The 19,714-nt window shown below is 49.3% G+C and overlaps 2 protein-coding genes across 2 annotated transcripts; both read left to right on the top strand.

Moving 5' to 3' along the window:
• The first annotated feature begins 1,444 nt into the window (after window positions 1-1,444).
• Window positions 1,445-3,276, top strand: LOC122364466 (dnaJ homolog subfamily B member 13-like). Its single transcript, XM_043334848.1, has one exon. The coding sequence runs from the start codon at window positions 2,112-2,114 to the stop codon at window positions 3,111-3,113; it is 1,002 nt and encodes a 333-aa protein (XP_043190783.1). The 5' UTR covers window positions 1,445-2,111; the 3' UTR covers window positions 3,114-3,276.
• Window positions 3,277-4,098: 822 nt separating this feature from the next.
• Window positions 4,099-19,221, top strand: LOC122364472 (Krueppel-like factor 5). Its single transcript, XM_043334862.1, has 4 exons — window positions 4,099-4,457; window positions 7,565-8,171; window positions 11,649-11,708; window positions 14,789-19,221. Exons 1-4 carry the CDS (start codon window positions 4,338-4,340, stop codon window positions 14,977-14,979), a joined length of 978 nt encoding a protein of 325 aa, XP_043190797.1. The 5' UTR covers window positions 4,099-4,337; the 3' UTR covers window positions 14,980-19,221.
• Window positions 19,222-19,714: the final 493 nt, after the last annotated feature.

The raw sequence follows: 19,714 nt of genomic DNA, 5'->3' as shown, positions 1-19,714 counted from the left end.
AGTACAGGGCAGTAAAACGTGTGGTACGTTATGGGCCATCACGTACCTAAATGAAGCTGAATACGTATCTCCAGTGGGCAGTGCCTACCAATCAACCTCAAAAAGTTAGTAAGGAATTGCTAAATAGTTGCCTGAATTGCTGAAGGATTCAAATCGATCTGTCATTTGGCTAATGGCTATGACATGCATTTGAACTTATTTTGAGGTGAGGTCACTTGAGCTGACCTGGTGACCCAACCATGAGAAACATTGATTTGAAATTTTCACAACACATGGAAGAAATAGGTATGCGTAATGGCCCTTTCTAGACATCTGTGAAAACCGCATGGGGGTATTCAACCCCCCCCCCCCCCCCCCAGCAGGGTGCGGATCAATAATGCTGAGATGAATTATCGTAGCCTCTAAATCTTCTCGGATCGCCCATCCTGGGATCAGTGGGCTATACATACCTACTGGTATAGAGTATAGAGCCTTGTCTGATCCGACCGTATATGCAAATGAGAAGCTGGCTCAATGAGCTTCGGCCCTAGATATCATCACTCGACGAGATTGCTGTGATAAGGTTGGTCAGTGGGCCTGGCCGTGTACATACCTATGTAGTTTTTTTTTAGTGAAACGGTATTTTAGTGAAACCCTGTAGCTACATACCTATACCTATACGGACATGTTAGACGTTTGACTCGTTTGACTCGATAGGGCGATATGGTCTCTTACTTCATAAAACTAAAGCTCCGACATGTTCCTTTTATCACCATTCGCCCCATCACTCCTCTTTGAAGAAGAAGAGCGCTGGTTTAATGTTGTTTTTTTGTATTACGCAAACTTTTGTATGTACCTATTAAAGTAGTTAATTTAGCTGCGTAAGCTTTCTCGTTCCTTTTCGGCGATTTTTGTTTTATTTTATTTTCTTTCATTTTCATTTGTTTTCGCTTAGTTTTGTTTAGTTTATTTATGCGTGAACTTCATCGTAAATTATCACCCAAAGCTCATACCTTTAGGTAGTTTCCGCCGCTAAGCTGGACAGTCAGGCTGTTGACTCTCTTCTTGCGTCAGGTTTATGTAACTATAAGCTTTTCATGTCAATTAATTTCGTTCGCGTGGTTGATGAATTTCGAGCAATGCACTCAAATGTTAGATGGACTATTTTCACCCGACATGACTCCGCAATGGTGAATTGGCGTGGCCAAGCCACAACAGGGCCAGTCCTCATGCGCCTGTGAGTGGACCAGACCAGGGACGCGCACGGCGCACTGCGTCACAGTGCACGCCGGCTGCTGCGGTCAAGCGATACTACAATAGCCACTACATGCGACCCTCCACCTCGCCTAACAAACGCACGAACATAAACAGAATAAGCTTATAAAAACAAACATAAATTGTGCAGCTGATACGCTCTGACCGTCACCTAACTACATTCGGGCGACGTAGCTGTGTTACCCGAACACGCACTGCCATATCACTTTTACCCGACCGTGACCATATGCGACCCGGGAAACGTAACTGGTGTGATTACTGAATGAGCTGCCATGCCGACGCTGCAGTGAAGCTCTGCTTCGGCTCGAAGACCAGGAGTAACGTCATTTACGTCTTACGTGACTCCCGACTCGCAGGTGCATCTCGTGCCGGAACGTGCCTATGATAAGCATAAGTCAAATTACTCCATACGATTTGCGAATAATATGAATACCCCATATGCCTATGAATTGGGTTTTAATGTTCCCATTTGCATGGAGGCATATTTGCAGATTCGCCGTTAATGGCGCCAAAGTGGTTGCATACAGCACACTGACGCCAAGTGAATGCAATGCGAGGTTTTGAGAGGTTTTGGAAACGCCTCCCTTTTAGAGGATATATAATTGTTATCGCATGATAATTGTTTTCAAAATTAAAATTTTACAGGACAAATTGACATAAGCCAAGGACATAAGCATTTTAAGTGCCGCCGAAGCTCACACTATTTTTACTAGGGACTGCAAGAAACTTATCCGTACATAGTTGGAAAATGGTTGTGCTTGGTTTAACTTTAAGTGAAGCGACGTAATGCAATATTAAACCCGAAGCAGAACAACTAGAATACATGCCTCATACTTCGTAAAAATTGTGCTTTGAAAATGCATGACATTCAGCCGAAAGGCATCGATTATTACGGGGTCCTTGAACTGGAGAAACATGCTTCCCTTCAAGAGATCAAACAGGCATTTCGACGATTGTCCCTCAAGTTCCATCCAGTGCGAAACCCCGAACGCTTCAAGAAAGAGCCGCAACGGTTTCGGCAACTCTGTGAAGCATATGATGTTTTGAGCAATCACCAGAACAGGACGATTTATGATCAATACGGCGAAGCAGGACTCAAACGGGGAGTCCCGCGCCCAAACGGTGGCTTCACCGACCCTTACGTGTTCGTTGGTGAGCCGGAGGATATTTTCTGCGACTTTTTTGGCACGAATAGCCCTTATGCTGATTTAATTGATTGCACTAAAAAGGCATTTTCCCAGTACCAGGGTGATGGCGGCACGCAAGAGCGCAAGAAAGCACCGAACCTGGTAACACCGCTAGTGCTCAGTCTCCAGGAGCTCTACACTGGCTGCCTGAAGAAGGTGCGCGTCAGTCGGCGGGTGCTGGACGACAGTGGCACCACCACCACCCTGCGCGAGAAGATCCTGACTCTGCACATCGAGCCCGGCTGGCCGGCCGGCAAGACGATCACTTTCCGCGAGGAGGGCGACCAGGGTCCCAACATCATACCGGGTGATCTTGTATTTGTTCTGGAGGACGCGCCGCACGCGCACTTCGAGCGTGACGGTCACGACTTGATCTACCGAGTGCGCGTGCCGCTGGTGCACGCGCTGACCGGCTGCAGCGTGGACGTGCAGACTCTGGACGGTCGTCTCCTGCACATCAGCGTGCATGACGTGGTGTTCCCGGGCTTCGAGAAGGTGGTGCGCGGCGAGGGCATGCCTGCGCCGACTCAGGAGCGAGACGGACTACCGCCGGCCAACCGTATGCCGAGCAAAGGCAACCTCATCATCAGGTTTACGGTGGAGTTTCCCCGTCGCCTGTCGCAGATGCAGCGACACGCTCTGCGTGCCGTCTTGCTGGCAGGCACCAAGTAAGCCCGAACGAAGTGAATGGCTCGAACATCCGATTGAGGTCGGCTCTAGACCTACGAACCGACGACATTACGAAGGACTAACTTGCCAATGGCACAAGACAAGAAAGTTGACACGCGTTCTAACTAGGATGCTTCGAAATGTAATAAAATGCATCCAATGTTCAGGAATTCGATGCGATCAGGTGTCATTCATTTTATGTTTTAAGGGCGCTATTAATTCATGCGCAAGTGCTTACACAAATGTGCAATAGGTAAAGGGTACACGTCACGGTGAAAGCGTTTGCCATCTTAGCCAGTGCACACTTAATGTTAATCGTACACTTACAAGGCAAAACCAGATATATGCGTTTCGTAATAAAATTGAAATAAGCTTGAGTAGGTAATCAGCATTCTCTGTAATTGCCACTGGCATAGCTATTGCCAATTGCCATTAGTTCATTTCAAACGAATGCCCGGGTGTTCCGACTCCATGACCTTACCACACACATATGCAGGTTCTTTAGGCATGCATGACTTTTGCACGTTTTCCACGACTGAGTGAACATTTCCGGCTTCGCGCCCTCTGCGCTCAACCTTGAGCCTCCGTCTTCTCTGAATTACTCTGGCTAATGACAATTCTTCTCAACATCACAGCTTCGCAGCACGCAAATCTCTGGCGGCGGAATCAGTCGAGCGAAGAATTCCAGAGGCCCGTGAATTCCCGACGGCCTAATGTCGTAATTTGCATTTACACATATTTTACTCTCCCGATTTAACTTCAATGGCCCTGGCTTCGATGCCTAACCGTTGAAGTATGTAATCATCAACATCGCCAGCTCTAAATCCAACTCACTCCATCTCGACTCCACTTCCGAGCCTGCCAACGGCGAGCGGGGTCACCGGGTGCGAGGTCAGGTTCGGGACCCGCTTCCGGGCTGACCCTGAACCATGGTGCGTGCCCGTCCGTCCAGTACCTATCCATCGCCATCGCCACTGATGGCCACTTCTCGCGCCTGAGCGGAGACGGGGCGCCGAGCACGGCCGGCCGAGCACGGCGCCACAGCCGGCCCCCGGCCGTGCCCCAGCGGGCCTCTCACCGCCGTGCACGACGCGCATGCGCGTCCCGATTCTGGGGCCTGAGACGGGCTCACACCAGTAGTGTTTGAGCTGCGGCGGAGTGCGCTGGTCGCCTCCCGCGCGCGGCATCGTCGCTGTGCGACGCGTAGTGTGTCTGTTGACCTGCACCATGTTGCAATACTGCCCGCCGTGCGATCCGGACCGGCTGGTACCGAGTCTGTCGCCGCCCCTGGACCACAGCCTGCTGGACAACATGCCCATGTACCAGCAGGATCACACTTGTCCTCAGGTGAGCACCCGCGAACGGGGAGCGATTTCGGGTAACTCCTGGTGGCGCTGGCATATCCCTAGAATGGAATGTCTACAGACATCAGTAGATAAACATCAATAGATAAGTCCCTCGAGAGAGGCGCAGCTTGAGTTGCTTGGACGTTCCCAGGCCAGGACGAGGCGGCGATGGGGTGTCTACGTGCAGAGGCGTTCCCAGGCATTCCGATCTCGGGGAAATGTAGGCTCGACGATGTTTCCGGGTAATAATATTGGGGCGAATGCTTGCTCAAAGGCCTTCCAGCTCGCAGCGAAGCGATTGCGCTAAGACTCGGAAGAAGCAAGGTACATATCTATGAACTGAACTCATTGACACAATTGCATTTTTTTCGTGGATAGCACAAAAACGGTTCTCGCACAGAGAGCTCAGATATGTGCATCGAATGTAATATGTCCTCAGTTTTGTCGCAACTTTTGTCCACGTATGAGTGCTATGAGGTTATTTCACGATTTGACGTACGGCTGATTTCGCACATCGTCGGTTGTGTATGTGCATGCCCTGAGCAGTGAGAATGTGTATCTTGTGTTTGTTGGCCTTGCTTTGTTTAATTTATGTCCGCCATGCCATTCATGTAGGTACCTATGCCGGATGAGAACTGGCACCCGTGGTTGCCATTTCGAGGTCACGCTGGACCCGTTGACCTCGGAATGCCCATATAAAGCGCATTGGTGATCTGTGCCGTTCTAAAATTTCTGATGCTGCCTGTTCCGAATCTGACTTTTAGGCATCTGAAAAAACTTGTGCACTGCAGCGCTCACATGTCTAAGGTCACACTAGGTCAATGACTTTTGTCGTATTGGCTTGAAGCTGGAAGCATTTCGGCTTTTGCCGTATTCGAAGTGGTTACCTCGGCTCAGCTGTTACGGCATCCCGAATCTCCATGTGTTTTCTTGCCAATAACTTTACAAAGTCATGATTTGTAAAACATCGCATCATGACCAAGGCCCTCAAATGACCCAAAATTATTGTTTGTGCTTCCGATTGTTTGTGTGTGCTTACACTTGTTGTTATTGATTTATTGTTGTGTATTGGGCGTTTTTTTTTTAACGTTTATCGTAAAAGTGCATGGTTCGTAACTTTATTGGTAATTGGTACCTAATGGTAATTGGTAATCTATGGAGTTTGCTTTAGTTAAAAGAGCGCAGGTACCTAGCTTTTTGGCATTTGAGGATCACCCCAGCTTTACTAAAAGGCATTCACGAGTAGCTTTGAGCTTCCGCTCATATAATTCTGATGGCATAGTGTACCTAAGCGACAAGCGTCAATGACGACATAGTTGTGTGCATTCCAAATAGATATAACCTTTTCACTTGTAATGGAACGTTTAAATTGCGTTTACCTAAATCCGGACTGCAATCGATTTGCTACAGCCTGTGCGTTCAGTTCAGTTAAAGTTAATTTGCTTGTAGGGCAAAAACAAACAAAAGAATAAAACACAATCGTTGATCAATCGGAGGAAAAATTTAAACCAATGACCCCTCTCGTCGTTTTGTCCTTATAGCTTCGCAGAAAATACGAGCATGTTGAGAGTCATGCTCATTGCTCACAAGACACATGTAGCATGGTGCCTAATTGAAGACGTTAGATGAACTGTGGACTTCTGAACTCTGGTTCTTAACGCATATGTTGGGTTTCCATATTTTGTTTGGGAGACGTCAATTTTGCTTAGTGTCGACCTTAGGTCAATTTTAGGTCAACGTAAAAATATGTGAGATTGGCAATACATACTCTTCTACACCATAGGCGGCGGAACGGGGGGAGCACCGGGGCACCGTGCCATTTTAACATTAGCCCTATGGACGTTGCATGCAAAGAATGGGACCAAAAGTCGGCAGTGCCCCCCCCCCCTTAATTGAAGGTGTTCTGCCGCTACTGTTCTACACCACTACTCAAAATTATAACCCTCTCGTTCATTTAAGGTTTCAACTTTGAAATTGCTGGATCCGCCAGCGCCCAGAGTGGCGCCCAGCTTAAACACCCACTACGTTACTTATGGATGATGCTTGTGGCGCTTGTGACCTGACCTTATGGTGACCTCTGATCGGAATGCACCTGCTGAAGGTCTAATCATGCTCTATGAGAAAATTTGTGTGATGACATGATCCGTGAAGTCCCCAGGACTCTTGTTCATGCACCATTCCCCAGATTGGCGAGGGTTATAAGTGACTATAGATTGCCCACATTAAAGTCATCCGGTGATCAAGTTTGTAAATACTACAATCACAGTGTCTCTTTTCAGCAGCTATATAGGGCATTGAGCCACTCACTATAGTGCTCTGTCGCGCAAAGTTCCCGTGATATGGGCCCTCGGCTTAGATAGGAGCTCAAGTCAAGTACATCCGCAAGCAGCACAGAATACCGGCGATTATAGCGGCGATTAGCTTGATCGCATGTTACGTATAGGTGATGTTGAACTTGAAGCAAACATTGAACAGTGTAACCACGTGTACGCGGAAATGATTAGTTCATGCATAAATACGAGCACACACTGCACATCATGCATATCTACTCTACGTCTACATACATATTGAACCCTGTTATTTGATACAAAGGTGTGCGCCAATCCACTATCCATTGAAAACTGTTTATTGTACGTATTGAGTGAAATAAACGAAACCAAACTGAAGGCATGTGTAATTGGCGTACGCATATAGCGCCGATACCTTTATTACCAGTAACCGAACGTTTATTCAATCGCAATATTGCAGTGGCTACCTAGCTGTGGAAGATATGTTCCAGGTTCCTACGTGATATCAATGCACGTGGGACCCGGACTCAGTCTACCGTTTTCATAGGAAATGTTGGTTCTGTAGTCCTTTTCTGAGCGAGCATCTCATTGTGTTGAGCTTTTGGGCTCGGAATGGCGCTATTTTTCAGGACAGCTTTTTAAACTGAATATATAGGTATTGCAGGCGTTGCTGGTCACTATGAACATTTTTATTGATTGACGATGGTCAATTATTGAAAAGAGAGCGGTCGCTAAACAATCACGTTTCAGCGATCAGCGATGTTTGACCGCAGCGATCTCCATGGTCGCTTTGCTGACCGTTGCTCTGGTGTTTGGGCAGATGGAGGACGACATGGACGGGTACCTGACCAAGCCGGGCTGGTCGGCGCCGCTGGAGGTGCCGGAGCCGGGCGAGCTCGACTCGCTGGTCAGCTCTCTACCCGTCGAGTCGGCCGTGTCCGATCAGCCCCGGCGCGAGTCGGCCTCGCAGATCGACGAGTTTTTCACGGCGGCCGTGCGCCGCCGCTCGTCCTACATGGCGATCCTGTCGGCTCTGCGCGGCATGGAGGAGGACGAGCTGGCCTCCAAGCCGGAGGAGGGCTGCTCTGCGCAGCTGCCGCCGGCCGCTGACGCCGCCCTGACGGCGCTGCCGCCGGGCCCGGCGCCGCTGCAGACGGTGCCGGCGCCGGCGGCCGCGCAGTGGTTCTCGGGCCGCTACTGCCTGCCGCCGACGCCGCCCATGTCCGAGTCGGGCTCGCCGCCGCCGCCGCCCTACTGCCGCGGCCCGCCGCCGGCCTGGATGGCGCAGCAGCTCATGTGCGACCGGCGCCAGCTGCTGGGCGAGCTGCGCCAGCGCGCCGAGTCGCCCTCCGCCGAGCGGCGCCGCTACAACCGCCGCAACAATCCCGAGCTCGAGAAACGCCGCGTCCATCGGTGCCATTTTGTCGGTACGTATAATTCTTCCTATTCTCTTCACAATATTACAACTGGCTTAGATTTATCCAAAAGAAGAGAAATAAGTAACACTCCGACATTTGACACACATGTTGCGTTCATGTGGACCCCTCTCACTTAATTTACCTGAGCTCAATATAACCCCTTCTATAAAGCATACATTATCTCAGTTAATGGCATTATCCCAGATCATCATTTCGCATCGATTAAGCGATATTATTTTTTGTGTTGATTTGTCAAAATGATTTTGATGTGATGAAAATTGTGCCTATTTTTAACGTTTTTTTTTTCTTTAATCCAGACAGCTGGGAGTAACACAGTTACCTCAAACCAATTAAATTTCATGGACTTTGTTGGTAACGGCGATGTTTGTTGAACACGTAGATCGTGATGAGAGCACTTAGTTATTCATTCATTAGCGTAAGACATGGACATCTTGTATTTATTTAAAAACCGATTTTGAAGTGATGACCCTCCGCTCTTACTAGCAATCGCGCTGAACAAAGGCAACCAAAAGGTCAGTTTTTAGTCGGTACACTAGAACTGCATCCCACCGTGTGATAAAACACATGCAAGAACAAAGTGCATGCATGTGACGTTTGGCGTCACACGTGTGACGCTCGTCACGTTTGGCCAGGAGACCCACAGTGTACACACACAGTATAACGAATTAGACCCGCTAGCTCATACGTCACTTACTCGAATCCGAGATGTTTTTCGCGAACGAGCCTGTCCCGTAGCTCGTGTGACGCGGTTCCCCACGGCCCACGGTGGCCGCCATTTGGCCCACCGATGGTGCACTTGTGTCACGTACCCATCGCCGGCATAAAAAAGCTGAGCAAACAAACACAGTACATCGCCCCGCGGTATGTGACCCGGGAGCGTAGCCGACCCAAAAGAGAACACCGTCTGTGTTTTGATAACTGTGTCGATTGGTGCCAACTGCCAGCTCCACTCCTCGATCGGTTCAGGTTCCGATTTCTCGATCGGTCCTCGATCGGCCCCATCCTTTCCAATGGGGTGCGCCAGGGTGCCACGGTGCTTCTGATTCTGCTGGGTATATTGTTGAGATTATTTATTCAGCTAGGTTTACCCCAGTCCGTCGTGATCGGACAGTTTGGACGACAGGCAACGGTGGTAATGGCGTCTGGGACCTTCAACATTTTACGAACTGCGCAATTCGCGATACCCTCTCGTATCAAAGATTTTCCTTAAATTGATTCCTGAACTTGCATGTGTTGTGTATGGTAAATACATGCGAGGCAAAGTTCCGGTTATTTTTGCGAGAGACATCGTATGCCGGAATGTCCTCAACCCGAAAGAGGCCTTCCTGAGCTGCAACGTGTGCACTTTGCACCTCAGAGCGCAGGTATTCACCAGCCAGAGTAAAAGTTGATTCGGAAGGTTGGAGCGAGAACGTTTCCGGCTGTCTCAAGGCCTCTTGGATCAGACTTTTTAACCGCAATCGGATTAGCCGCTGATTGTTAACTGTTATGCATGCATTGGCTTTGCTGCAGTGCTCTTTGAAAGTCGTTACTGCTCGTTGATGCTTACGTTAAAGGTTAAATTGGCAATTATGTGCAGGTTTTTGCTCCACTCGTGACTATCGGTGTCGATAATTTTGCACTTGAATTCTGCCCCGCGTGTAATGTGCCACCGAGAAGTTCGGTGCCGGTACCGCGGGTCTGTGAGAGCGGGGCCGATCGGGTCTGCGACTCTGCAGAGCGGGCCTCCTCTCGGCCCCAGCGGCCGCCCGGCTCGGAGGCATGCCACTCGGGCAGTCCACTATCACCCCAGCCGGTCCAGTCGTGACGTCATCGGCTGCCGGACCGGTCCCTATCTCATGCGCGCTCACGAAAGCCGGCGATTTATCTCTCACCACCGGCTAAGTCTGTGCTAAGGTCAAACGGACGGACATGAGTCGCGGTCCATTTTTTACTTATGCTGTCACGTTGTCGCTGAGCCGTGCTCAGTCCCGGAGTGCTTATGTGTTTTTCAGCGTGAAGTTGTATTTGTATTTATCTAATACTTTTGATAGACTTCATCAACCATAAACCTGTCAATGCTCCTTGCACAGGTTTAAAGAAGGTCAAAGGGTACGTAAGCGGGCAAGTCAATTATTATGCCTCAGAAGTAAACCTGCAATAACAGTGGAAGTGGTCTGCGAAGGAACATGAATATTCGACTCGTTATGGAAGATTTGGTCAGCACTCAGCAAGGTGTTCAATGCTGTGGCATGCGACAACGGAGCAATTATCCCTTCGAGATTTTCTTTACTATGTAGTGCGTGCGATAGGCTCGGGTCAAATTGATGGTGAGCGAGCGGGGTTTGAAACAAACTGTCATGTAAACCAATGCTCGATAAAATTTCGGATACGAAACCGATCTAGGAACGGAAGAAAATACAAATATGAATAATCTTTGATGCATGACAAATTTCGTGATTCCAAGACCTTCTTTAGATAACACACGTGCGCTGCAGGTCTTCGGTTCAGAAGTGGCTGAGGTAGGAAGCATATCTTGCCAGTGTGCTTTATCTTTGGAACATTTGCTGCGCTGAAGTGCATTGTATACATGTGCTTGTGTGCGTGCGCGAGCCGATGTGTTACTTGTATGGATTGGGGTGCAAGAGGTAACCTTTGAATCAGCTATCTAACTAACAGACAGACATACAGACAGACAGTGTCGCTCGTAACAACTGCAGATCTCGAGGAAGGTTACTTAGAGGTTATGGAGGGTGGCCGTGAAAACATTGCGCAATTTGCTTTATAGGCTGCGTAGTGGCATGCACAGTATAAACAATCCGATCTTTGTTATGCTTCTTCCAGCGACGCGAGGTTTCAAACAGTGTCCTCTCTTCTGCTCTCCCCCTCTCTCTCCCCCTCCCACAATGCTCTTCCCTCTCCCAACTAAAATATAACTATAAAAATATAAGTACAAAAATAGTTTACTGCACACCAATATAACTATTGGTGTGCACTTTTAGTTGAATAAGTGCACACATGACGAGGCAAATGCGATATTGAAACTTTCCTCTGTTGAATATGCAATAAAGCGATATTTCAGGAAATTTCCTAGAAATGTTTTATACGCTCACTACCGGATATCACAGGGAAAGTATGACGCACACACACATACACACAAACGAATTATACCAGTAGGTAAATTAGCATCCACTCAACGACATTGTCTTTAGAACAAGCACTCCCTTTGTGCGACCACATCGCTGAGGCCATTGCGAAGTAATTTTCCCCTTTATGACTTAATAAATCATACTACTAAAAAGATTAAAGAACATTTAATTCAAGAGTTAGAGGCACATGTTCACAAGTCACATTTAACAGAGGAAATTAAGCATAGAGCGAGCCAATTTGTTTGCAGCTCATTTTCTACATCTTGACATTTTTGACCGTATTATCCAAGGCTAACATTAGATAGTTGTATTAATTGTCCTTGTCTTTGGCCGACAGGATGCACCAAGGTCTACACCAAGAGCTCCCACTTGAAGGCTCACCAGCGGACGCATACAGGTAAGTGATCGACCACAGAGACATGTGGTCCTGTGCCGTGTGGCGCGCTGTGTGACATGTATCACTCGTTTCGTTCAGTCGTCCTGTGAGATATGTACATGTGCTCCAGCTGTGGATGGGATGGAATCTGTAGATGATGTCACTGGTGACGACCGTACCGAATGACGTCAGGTGGTTATTTTTGGGAGCTGGGGTGACAGTTCGCGCCCGAAAGTGCTAAAATGAAATGTATTTATCGGCATGTTTGAATAAACGTAAATTCTATAGATAAAAATGCAATAATAAATCTAGAATATCAATAAAATAGTAGATTGTTGCACCATTAGAAAACATAAATAAGGATAGCGTTGAGATAAACGCTCGCGGTATACTTTTTGTCGGTTAATTGTCACGGTAAATATCTTCACAAATCAAGGAATGTCTGCTCTTCCATGATGGGTACCCTAGAGTTAGAGGCACATGTTGCTCTTCCATGATGGGTATACTGGTTCCATGATGATGGGAGTCCACTATACTGGTTCATCTCAATAGCGCGATTTTTTCGGAATATTTTACCCATTCAGATCTATTATCGACCGATTTTCTCTTTTATGGTTAATTTAAAATTTCATTTTAGTGTGGGCTAAATATGTCAATGGCTTCGGCTAGAAAGGCCGTACTTATTTTTGTACGTGTATTTCTTTAATTCTTTCATGTCCTTTCTTTTGCACAGCACAGTCCCAATTACCGATGGTGATAATTTATTGTCTTGGTAATTAGGTCGTTTGATGCAGTCAGACGATCAGTCAGGCAGTCACTCCATTCTGGCCCTGTCAGCCGCCCAGGCACCGTGGCCATCTCGCCGTGTCGGCTCTAAGTACACACATTGCTCACGAGGAAGGCGCGCTGGCCAGTTCGGCTGAGTCCAGGATTACCTGTCCGTGTCCATGTTGTATCCATGGCGGGGGCCGGCCGGGTGGGCCGCGCCGCGCCGCGCCGCTCCGGCCACTTGCAGGCCGCGATGGCCGCCTCAGGACCGGTCTGCACGCTGACGTCACGGCCATGCTGACGTCACGCCGCTGCCGCGCTGACCTCGGAGTACCACCGCGCGTCCGAGCCGTGCAGCCGATGCAACAGTGTCTTGCAACGGCACAGGGTCAGGAACTGCCCGTCAAAAACTGACACCCGCCACTTCCTCCGCGTGGGTATACGTCTGTCTGCCGAGAATTTGCTGAAACAATATTTAAACATCAGTTGAACGATTTCCATGACGTGTCTTTGTTGAAGAAGCAGTTGAAAAATATTTGCAATGTCATGCACTTGGATTATCATCTTTTTCGAGCAACGCACTTTGCAAATATTGATAATGAAAATATCGCCATTCACCGAACCGCTATATTGATTGCTTGATGACTCGTACGATACGATGATTTCGTAGTTTCTTGTGTGCGAAGGCCTTGTCACTCTGTCAGTGCAAGTGCACGGCTCGGCCAGCTCAGATGCCGGCCGGCAGTCGTGCAGCTATGCTCCGAATATCGTGGCAGTGCACTGGCCCGGCACGGCTCGGGCGCATGGCGGTGCTGACGCAATCGTCTCGGGAAACCGGTTGTTGTACGACGGATCGTGGCTGAGACAGCCGCGATTTGGCAGCCTCTTTTTGGGAAGAATGCTGGCTCACAAGTCACACTGTACCAGCATCGAATCCCGTATATGTTCAGAGTGGCAGAGGGAAATTGCGCGTCCAGCTGCACAGAAAAAGTAATGCATTGGAATGGATGTTACGATACTGTATATCACTAAGGTGTATGCTTATTTTGGGCGATTACCTCCATTCGCATCGACAACACCGTGACAACGGCATTTGTTTATGCACGACCGGTACTGAATTCTCAAAGAGAAAGCCAAAAGAAGTTCAATGAGACCGGTTAGTGAATTATACCAGCACATCCTCATGAGGGATGTTGCAGAGGACCTGTCTGACAATTGAGCGGGCAGCTGTGCAGGCCACCCTCCTCCGCCCGGCAATTGATGGGGCGGATGTCCCCGACACCAAGAGGCTGTGTCGGAGCCGAGCAGTGGACGGTAGTTGCTGCTGGCGTGTGCAGCTCTATCTGACCGGTCGGCACGTGCTACACGGCCTGTGCCGGGTATCAGCAGTGCAGTTTGTCTGTACGACTCGGCACGGCACAGAGGCACAGGGCACAGGGCGGCACGCGCCAGCAGTAGCACGAACGCCGCACTCCTGTTTCGGATTCTTGCCGATCGCATTTATAAGACCGGCAGTTGGACTTGCTGGTCAGGTTTTATAGCTGAACAACATTATAAATCCCATTAGGTAGGTACTCGGCATGCAATTAATAATAAAAAATATCGTTCCGAAATTCATATTTTTCATGGTGTCTGCCGTTATACTGTCAACTGTGGCTCTCCGAAATTTAATTTCGAGAAAAAAAAATGCACCAAATGATTGTGACATGTGAGCAGGACTGTTTCAGTTTATTTAAAGTAAATACTTAATGTTATACGGACTATTACATGTAGGTAATCAATTCTTGCATTTTGAAGAACAATCCCATATCGAAGATGAATATATATGCCCAATGACATACCCGAAAAACAATAAAACTCGGTTTAGAAAATAGGAAGGCGCTACGCCCCTTTATATTTCATTTATGGCTCTTTATTAAAAAAAAAGTAAAAGAACGCTTACATCATTTACGAATAATGAACGTTTTAGGCAGTTTTGATGCAAGCCTTCAGGGGATTGGACCAACGTTTCCGGGTGACCTCATTTCCCAAACCTGAAATAGAGTATCAATAGGTATATCGGATACCCTGCTCGTGAGCCACGATTTCGGTGCATCAAATGCTGCTGGTCACATAAAATAGATCAAAAATGTTCATAAATCCTAGCCCTCAATTTTAAGGATATTCCTTTGAAGAACATAGATCTAAAGAAAGTCCAACTCTGGAAGTCATGCAGCATAAAATGGAGGCATTTATGATCTAAACGCCGACTTTGCAACACTATAAAAAGTGTGCTCACTCATTTCCTTCGCTTGTTTCAGGATTAACCAGTGCTATATCTGTGTCTGTTTCAGGAGAGAAGCCGTATCTGTGCTCGTGGGAGAGCTGCAACTGGAGCTTCGCCCGCTCCGACGAGCTGACCAGGCACATTCGCAAGCACACCGGCGCCAAGCCGTTCGTGTGCAAGACGTGCCACCGCGCCTTCGGCCGTTCCGACCACCTGGCACTGCACAGGAAACGGCACGAGCCCAAGTCCAAGAAGTAAGCCGTGAGCTGGCCGGCGGGCCGTGTCCGTGTGCCGGCCTCCGCCGCTGGCCGGGCTGAGAGGCCGGCGCCGACCGGACCGGACCGGCCGCCGCGAACCGATCTGAACTGAGCTGGAGAACGAGCGAGCGGGCGTCGCTCGCGGCGCGGGCCGCCCGCGCCACTGCAAGTGTTTAGGTTTAGTCGTTCGAAGCGTGCCATTGTTTACGCTCGACCTCGAGGCCTATACCGGCCTCGGACTTGTCGCATGGTAGCCGCACCAGACTCGCTATTTTTTACTTCGATCCAGCTGGTCTGGTTACTGTCGCTGTGAGGGGGACATGGATCCAGCCAGTCTGGTGGCCTTTGACGCGGCGCGGGCGCCGGGCGTCACACGAGTGTTCTAATGTCATGTACGAGCCATTTGGGTGGGATGTTGTCGGGTGTAGCACGTGCAAAACTAGCGAATCAAAAGTTTGCGGGGCGCTGATGGCAGCGGGGCTGTGCAGAGTGTTCTCGGAACCGGCCCGGCGTCGCAGCGCGGCGTGACGTCGGCGTCGGCCGCGGCTGGCCGCTGCAGCTGCAGCCTTGGCCGGCCGCCCAGCGCCGGCTGATTGTGCCGCTCGCCAACCGTGCAGCGGCCGCCGACGGCGCCTGTCTCACTCCCGTGGCCTCCCGTGTCCCTCACGTGTCCTTCCGGTGACCCTGCGTCCGTGTCCCTCCCGTGTCCGGCGTCCGTGTCCCCTCGTGTCCGGCGTCCGTGTCCCTCCTCGTCCCTCCCGTGTCTATCTGTGTCCGGTGTCCGTACCCGGTGTCCGGTGTCCGTGTCCGGTGTCCGTGTCCCTCTCTGTCTGTCTTAGTGTGTCCTTCTGGCGTCCGTTGTCGGTATTCCTCCCATGTTTCGTGTCCGTGACCTTCCCGTGTCTAGTGTTGTCCGTGCCTTCATAGTGCAAAATTGATGACTCTCATCTGACGACTTTTCGGAATGACCTGGCGCTTCTCTTTGCTCACTGAAGCTTATGTGCCTTAATTAATAATCAAACTATGGTGCAGAAATTAATTATTCAGCACTAGTTATTTACGGTGTTCGGCGATTGGCGTAAGAATAGTTTACGATTAGTGGATTTTCAGAGGCGTATTTAATGAGGGACTAAGGAGGTCATGGCACAATCGAGCGTTGGAATGAATCTGTTTTCCACGGACATATTTTGGTTGGTAGATCTTGTGATAACCATGACTTAGATATCTAAGCAGCGAACGCAGTTACAAAATACCTGCAGGAAAGAGGAGTTGACTCAAGTCATTTGCTCTTCTCATGAAATAGCGACGGTCTGATTCTTAACCTTCGGCTGGCCGGAAGGCTTTTACCTGCTAGTACAGTTAAGTTATATAGATATAGAGCGTACACACGATGGTGAGATAATCGGAAACAAGAAACTCTTAAATCTTGAAGCCATGTTCTCTGGACTTCTTGGGCCCCGGTCGACATACACTCTACACACAGGCGTTTACCCATTTTATAGACGTGTCATCATGTGGCCATACGGCGATGCATCGTAAAGGCGATTAGTACGATGGAAGTTGCTGGCCGTTCATGGCTGCCAGCTCTTCTTAGTGAACCCCTCGGGTGTCACTGGTACCCGCACTGGCCATTTCACCCGGCGCTGTACTACCCGGTACGAGCTTTATATCAGCCAGCCCCGCGTTGATGGGCTTCTAATACCAGTAACCCTGAGCTCTTACTGTAATAATCCTAACATATTGTCTGGCTGATCGATAAATACGCATCGCAGTCGGCAGTCGCAATGGCCGGCGTGCGATTTATTATTCGCGCTGGCGCACTCCGCTTAGGCTGGTGGTCGGGGGCGCTGGGCTGCTGACGTGTGCAGAGCGCCGGTCGGGAAGATCGCGCCGAGCCGCGGCGTCATGGCTCGGCCCATGGCGGGCTGGCCTGGGACGGCTCGAAACACCGCAGGGCAAGTTTTCTCTGCCGTTTGGTCGCGGCCCAGATGGCGCCAGCTGAAAGAGGGCATCTGCCGGCCCCACAAGCCGAGCGGTCGGCGGGCCGGACTGGCCGACCGACTGGACTAGCCATGTCCTCAGCCGAGAGCAGGACAGGACGGCCGCGGCGGCGCGACGCCGGTCCATGGCGCCAAAAACTGACCGGATGGCGGCGCACAGCCTTCTGACAGGGCAGAGTTGGAGTCGGTGGTCCGCCATTATTTAATTTCCAAGTATTTTATCAATTCCAAAGCGAGGACGCCCCGTAAACATTGGGTCGGCATTGGGTGGATGTTCCCTCATTTCTAGGGACAGACCCAAGACACATAACAATGGAATAAGCTCTTTATTAATTTCAGACATCGTGACGACACAATTCAGCTCGGCAGCTCTTCCAGAATCTCATTTCTCAGTAGGGAAAACGACTGCCAGAGTCATATTTTATTGGTCAGATATTCTAACTCTTCTAAGAGATATGCAAGGGTTGATATAACACATTTAATTGAGAACGGTTGCCAATCTATTTTAGTTTTCCCCCAAGCCTCCTTGTCTGCCTTCAATTCCTTTGGTTTCTGCCTGCACCGCTGCCCACTCTCCATGACACACCGCGCCACCGGCCGAGTGGAGACGGTGGCCTTGGAGCCGGCGGGCCGCGGCGGCGCGCGCGCTGCTCCGCGCCGGCCCGGCGGGGGCGCTGCTGATCCGGCGCGGCGCCACCGGCCGGCCGACGCCGGGCGCCGCGCCGCCGCCGGTCCTGGATGGATCAGCCGGCTCGGGCCGAGGCGCCGCTCGTCTCCCGTGGCTCTACTGGTTTGACCAGATGTATCCATGTAGCGCCGTTAATCTCTTGGACTATTCGGCTTGTGGAGACTGATCTCAAAGCTTGCGGGTACCAACGGCTCCAGGCTTCTCTGCACATCTTACCCAAGCTGCGCAGCCCTTGTGTTCAAAATTATCTCACAAAATTAAGTGCTCTGAAAAGGCACCCAACGCATCGAAATTCAGAAGGACAGTTTGGTGGCTTCGTATTTGCGTTGCGATTATACCATCATCAACTGTAGCCCGTATACTCGTAGATGAGAGATCAATGCGATGTTTACTGCTGAACAATGCTAAATTGTTATTGCAATAAGTACCTATAGGTGAAACGTCAGTTTCAGAGCATGAAATGTCAAAGCACGAGTGGCTAATCATGTTCATATGTATTCGATTGTTGTGAAAAACCTACCGTATCTTTTAAATTTAACCCTTTCCGAATGCGCTCTGTCCGATTGCTTTACTCGTATCGATCTGTGTTTGATTCGCAAAATTACTGCGAAGTGTATCGTCTTGCCTAGCCCATTGCTTCCAAGTTTCTCTTTAGTCTTTGCGTTTTTTTCTGAAACCGCAAGCTTGTGCACGGGCTCCACGGCTTTACAAGTGTCTGTTACACCGTTACTAGGGCTCTTAAGATGTGGCTTCGAGAGCAGTGAGATTTTTTTTAGGTTTGACGGTGAGGTGTCAAACCGTCGGATTCGACCTTCGAATGCTTTTTTATTTGTTAGTTAAGATAAGAACTGCTGGGCGGTCGGTTGGGTTTTGTCTGAACAGTCCACTAGGTTAAGACTTTTCTATCGGCTGGTCTGGGACTGTCAGTTGAACGGGGCTTTAGTAGACATAAAATTAACAGTTATGTTCACTATGCTCCACTTGCACTTCAGGTGCGCAGCCTTTGCAACTGACGGCTAGCAGCCGTTTACTGATAAGGAACTGTAAATGTTCAATGTTTATTTTTAAGTGAGCTGTATTGCTTTTTGGACTAGCCTACATCGTCAATGGACTCGTTTTATGATGTGCTGATGGCAAAGCTTTGGGGGCGGTGCTAACGCTGTAGTGAAGTGTGACGGAGTTCCAAATGAGCTTCTTCAGTGAATAGTACGGTATTCACCCGGAGGGCGGAGCTGACACCTTTCTTTTGCGGGCTGCTTATTGCCATTAGTACTGCTCAGACATAAAGCGCAACTGGCGTTGGGTGTCGGTGGATATAAATGAAGTGCGTTACAAGTGTTTTATAAATACGGTGGATTCCGACTCATCCGTCCAAGATCCGCGGCCTGGAAGATGACCAAACAAAACAGCTTGCTGAAGTCGGATGCTGGTGGTTGTTTAACTTGCTCGCTGGTCGGCAATAAAAGTGAACGCCTGTCTGACATCACCTAAGGGCATGCGATGGGTCATCCACATACTATTTTTGGTGCTCTTCTAATACACATTTTGAGGTAAAGCACCTTTTTTTTAATGCCTTAATGAACGAGGGGCAGGGGCTGAGCTGACAAAAAGAGCGTCGTCATCTGACTGCGCGCTGAACCCTTGTGATTCTTCCGCGGCTGCAGGCCACCACAACAGAATGCCTAGCATTCATTTCAAAAGGTCACACACAGATGCACACGGAAGTCACAAATGATACATATGGGAAGACAAGCGGCGAATCTTGGGGAGGGTATGGGTCCATCTCGTGACTACTACCTAGCAAAACTCCGAACTAATTATTCTACCCATAACAACCGGGTAATTAGCACCCCCCCCCCACACACACACACCAACCTACTCCGATTAACAATTGTTAGCTCAAAAACTGTGGCCAATACTCCCACTTAACAACTTTTTGTACCGTAACATATTAGCTATTAGGTCAGTACCTAAAACCATCCTCCCGCTCCCCCCCCCAAAAAAAAACGCAAGGTTAGATATATTTAGATAAATCCCCATGGGAGTGA

This window comes from Amphibalanus amphitrite, unplaced genomic scaffold (genome assembly GCF_019059575.1).
Source record: "Amphibalanus amphitrite isolate SeventyFive unplaced genomic scaffold, NRLGWU_Aamphi_draft 000027F_arrow, whole genome shotgun sequence".
NCBI classification, from domain to species: Eukaryota; Metazoa; Arthropoda; class Thecostraca; order Balanomorpha; family Balanidae; genus Amphibalanus; species Amphibalanus amphitrite.
The sequence above is the reverse complement of the archived record's forward strand: the minus strand, read 5'-3'. Positions and strand labels throughout refer to the sequence as shown.

Excerpts from the sequence above, each read along its gene's own strand:
- LOC122364472 (XM_043334862.1), top strand. The coding sequence starts at position 4,338 with ATGTTGCAATACTGCCCGCCGTGCGATCCGGACCGGCTGGTACCGAGT. Across the intron at positions 8,172-11,648 it reads CCATCGGTGCCATTTTGTCG|GATGCACCAAGGTCTACACC; the intron begins GTACGTATAATT and ends TTTGGCCGACAG. Across the intron at positions 11,709-14,788 it reads TCACCAGCGGACGCATACAG|GAGAGAAGCCGTATCTGTGC; the intron begins GTAAGTGATCGA and ends TGTCTGTTTCAG.
- LOC122364466 (XM_043334848.1), top strand. The coding sequence starts at position 2,112 with ATGCATGACATTCAGCCGAAAGGCATCGATTATTACGGGGTCCTTGAA.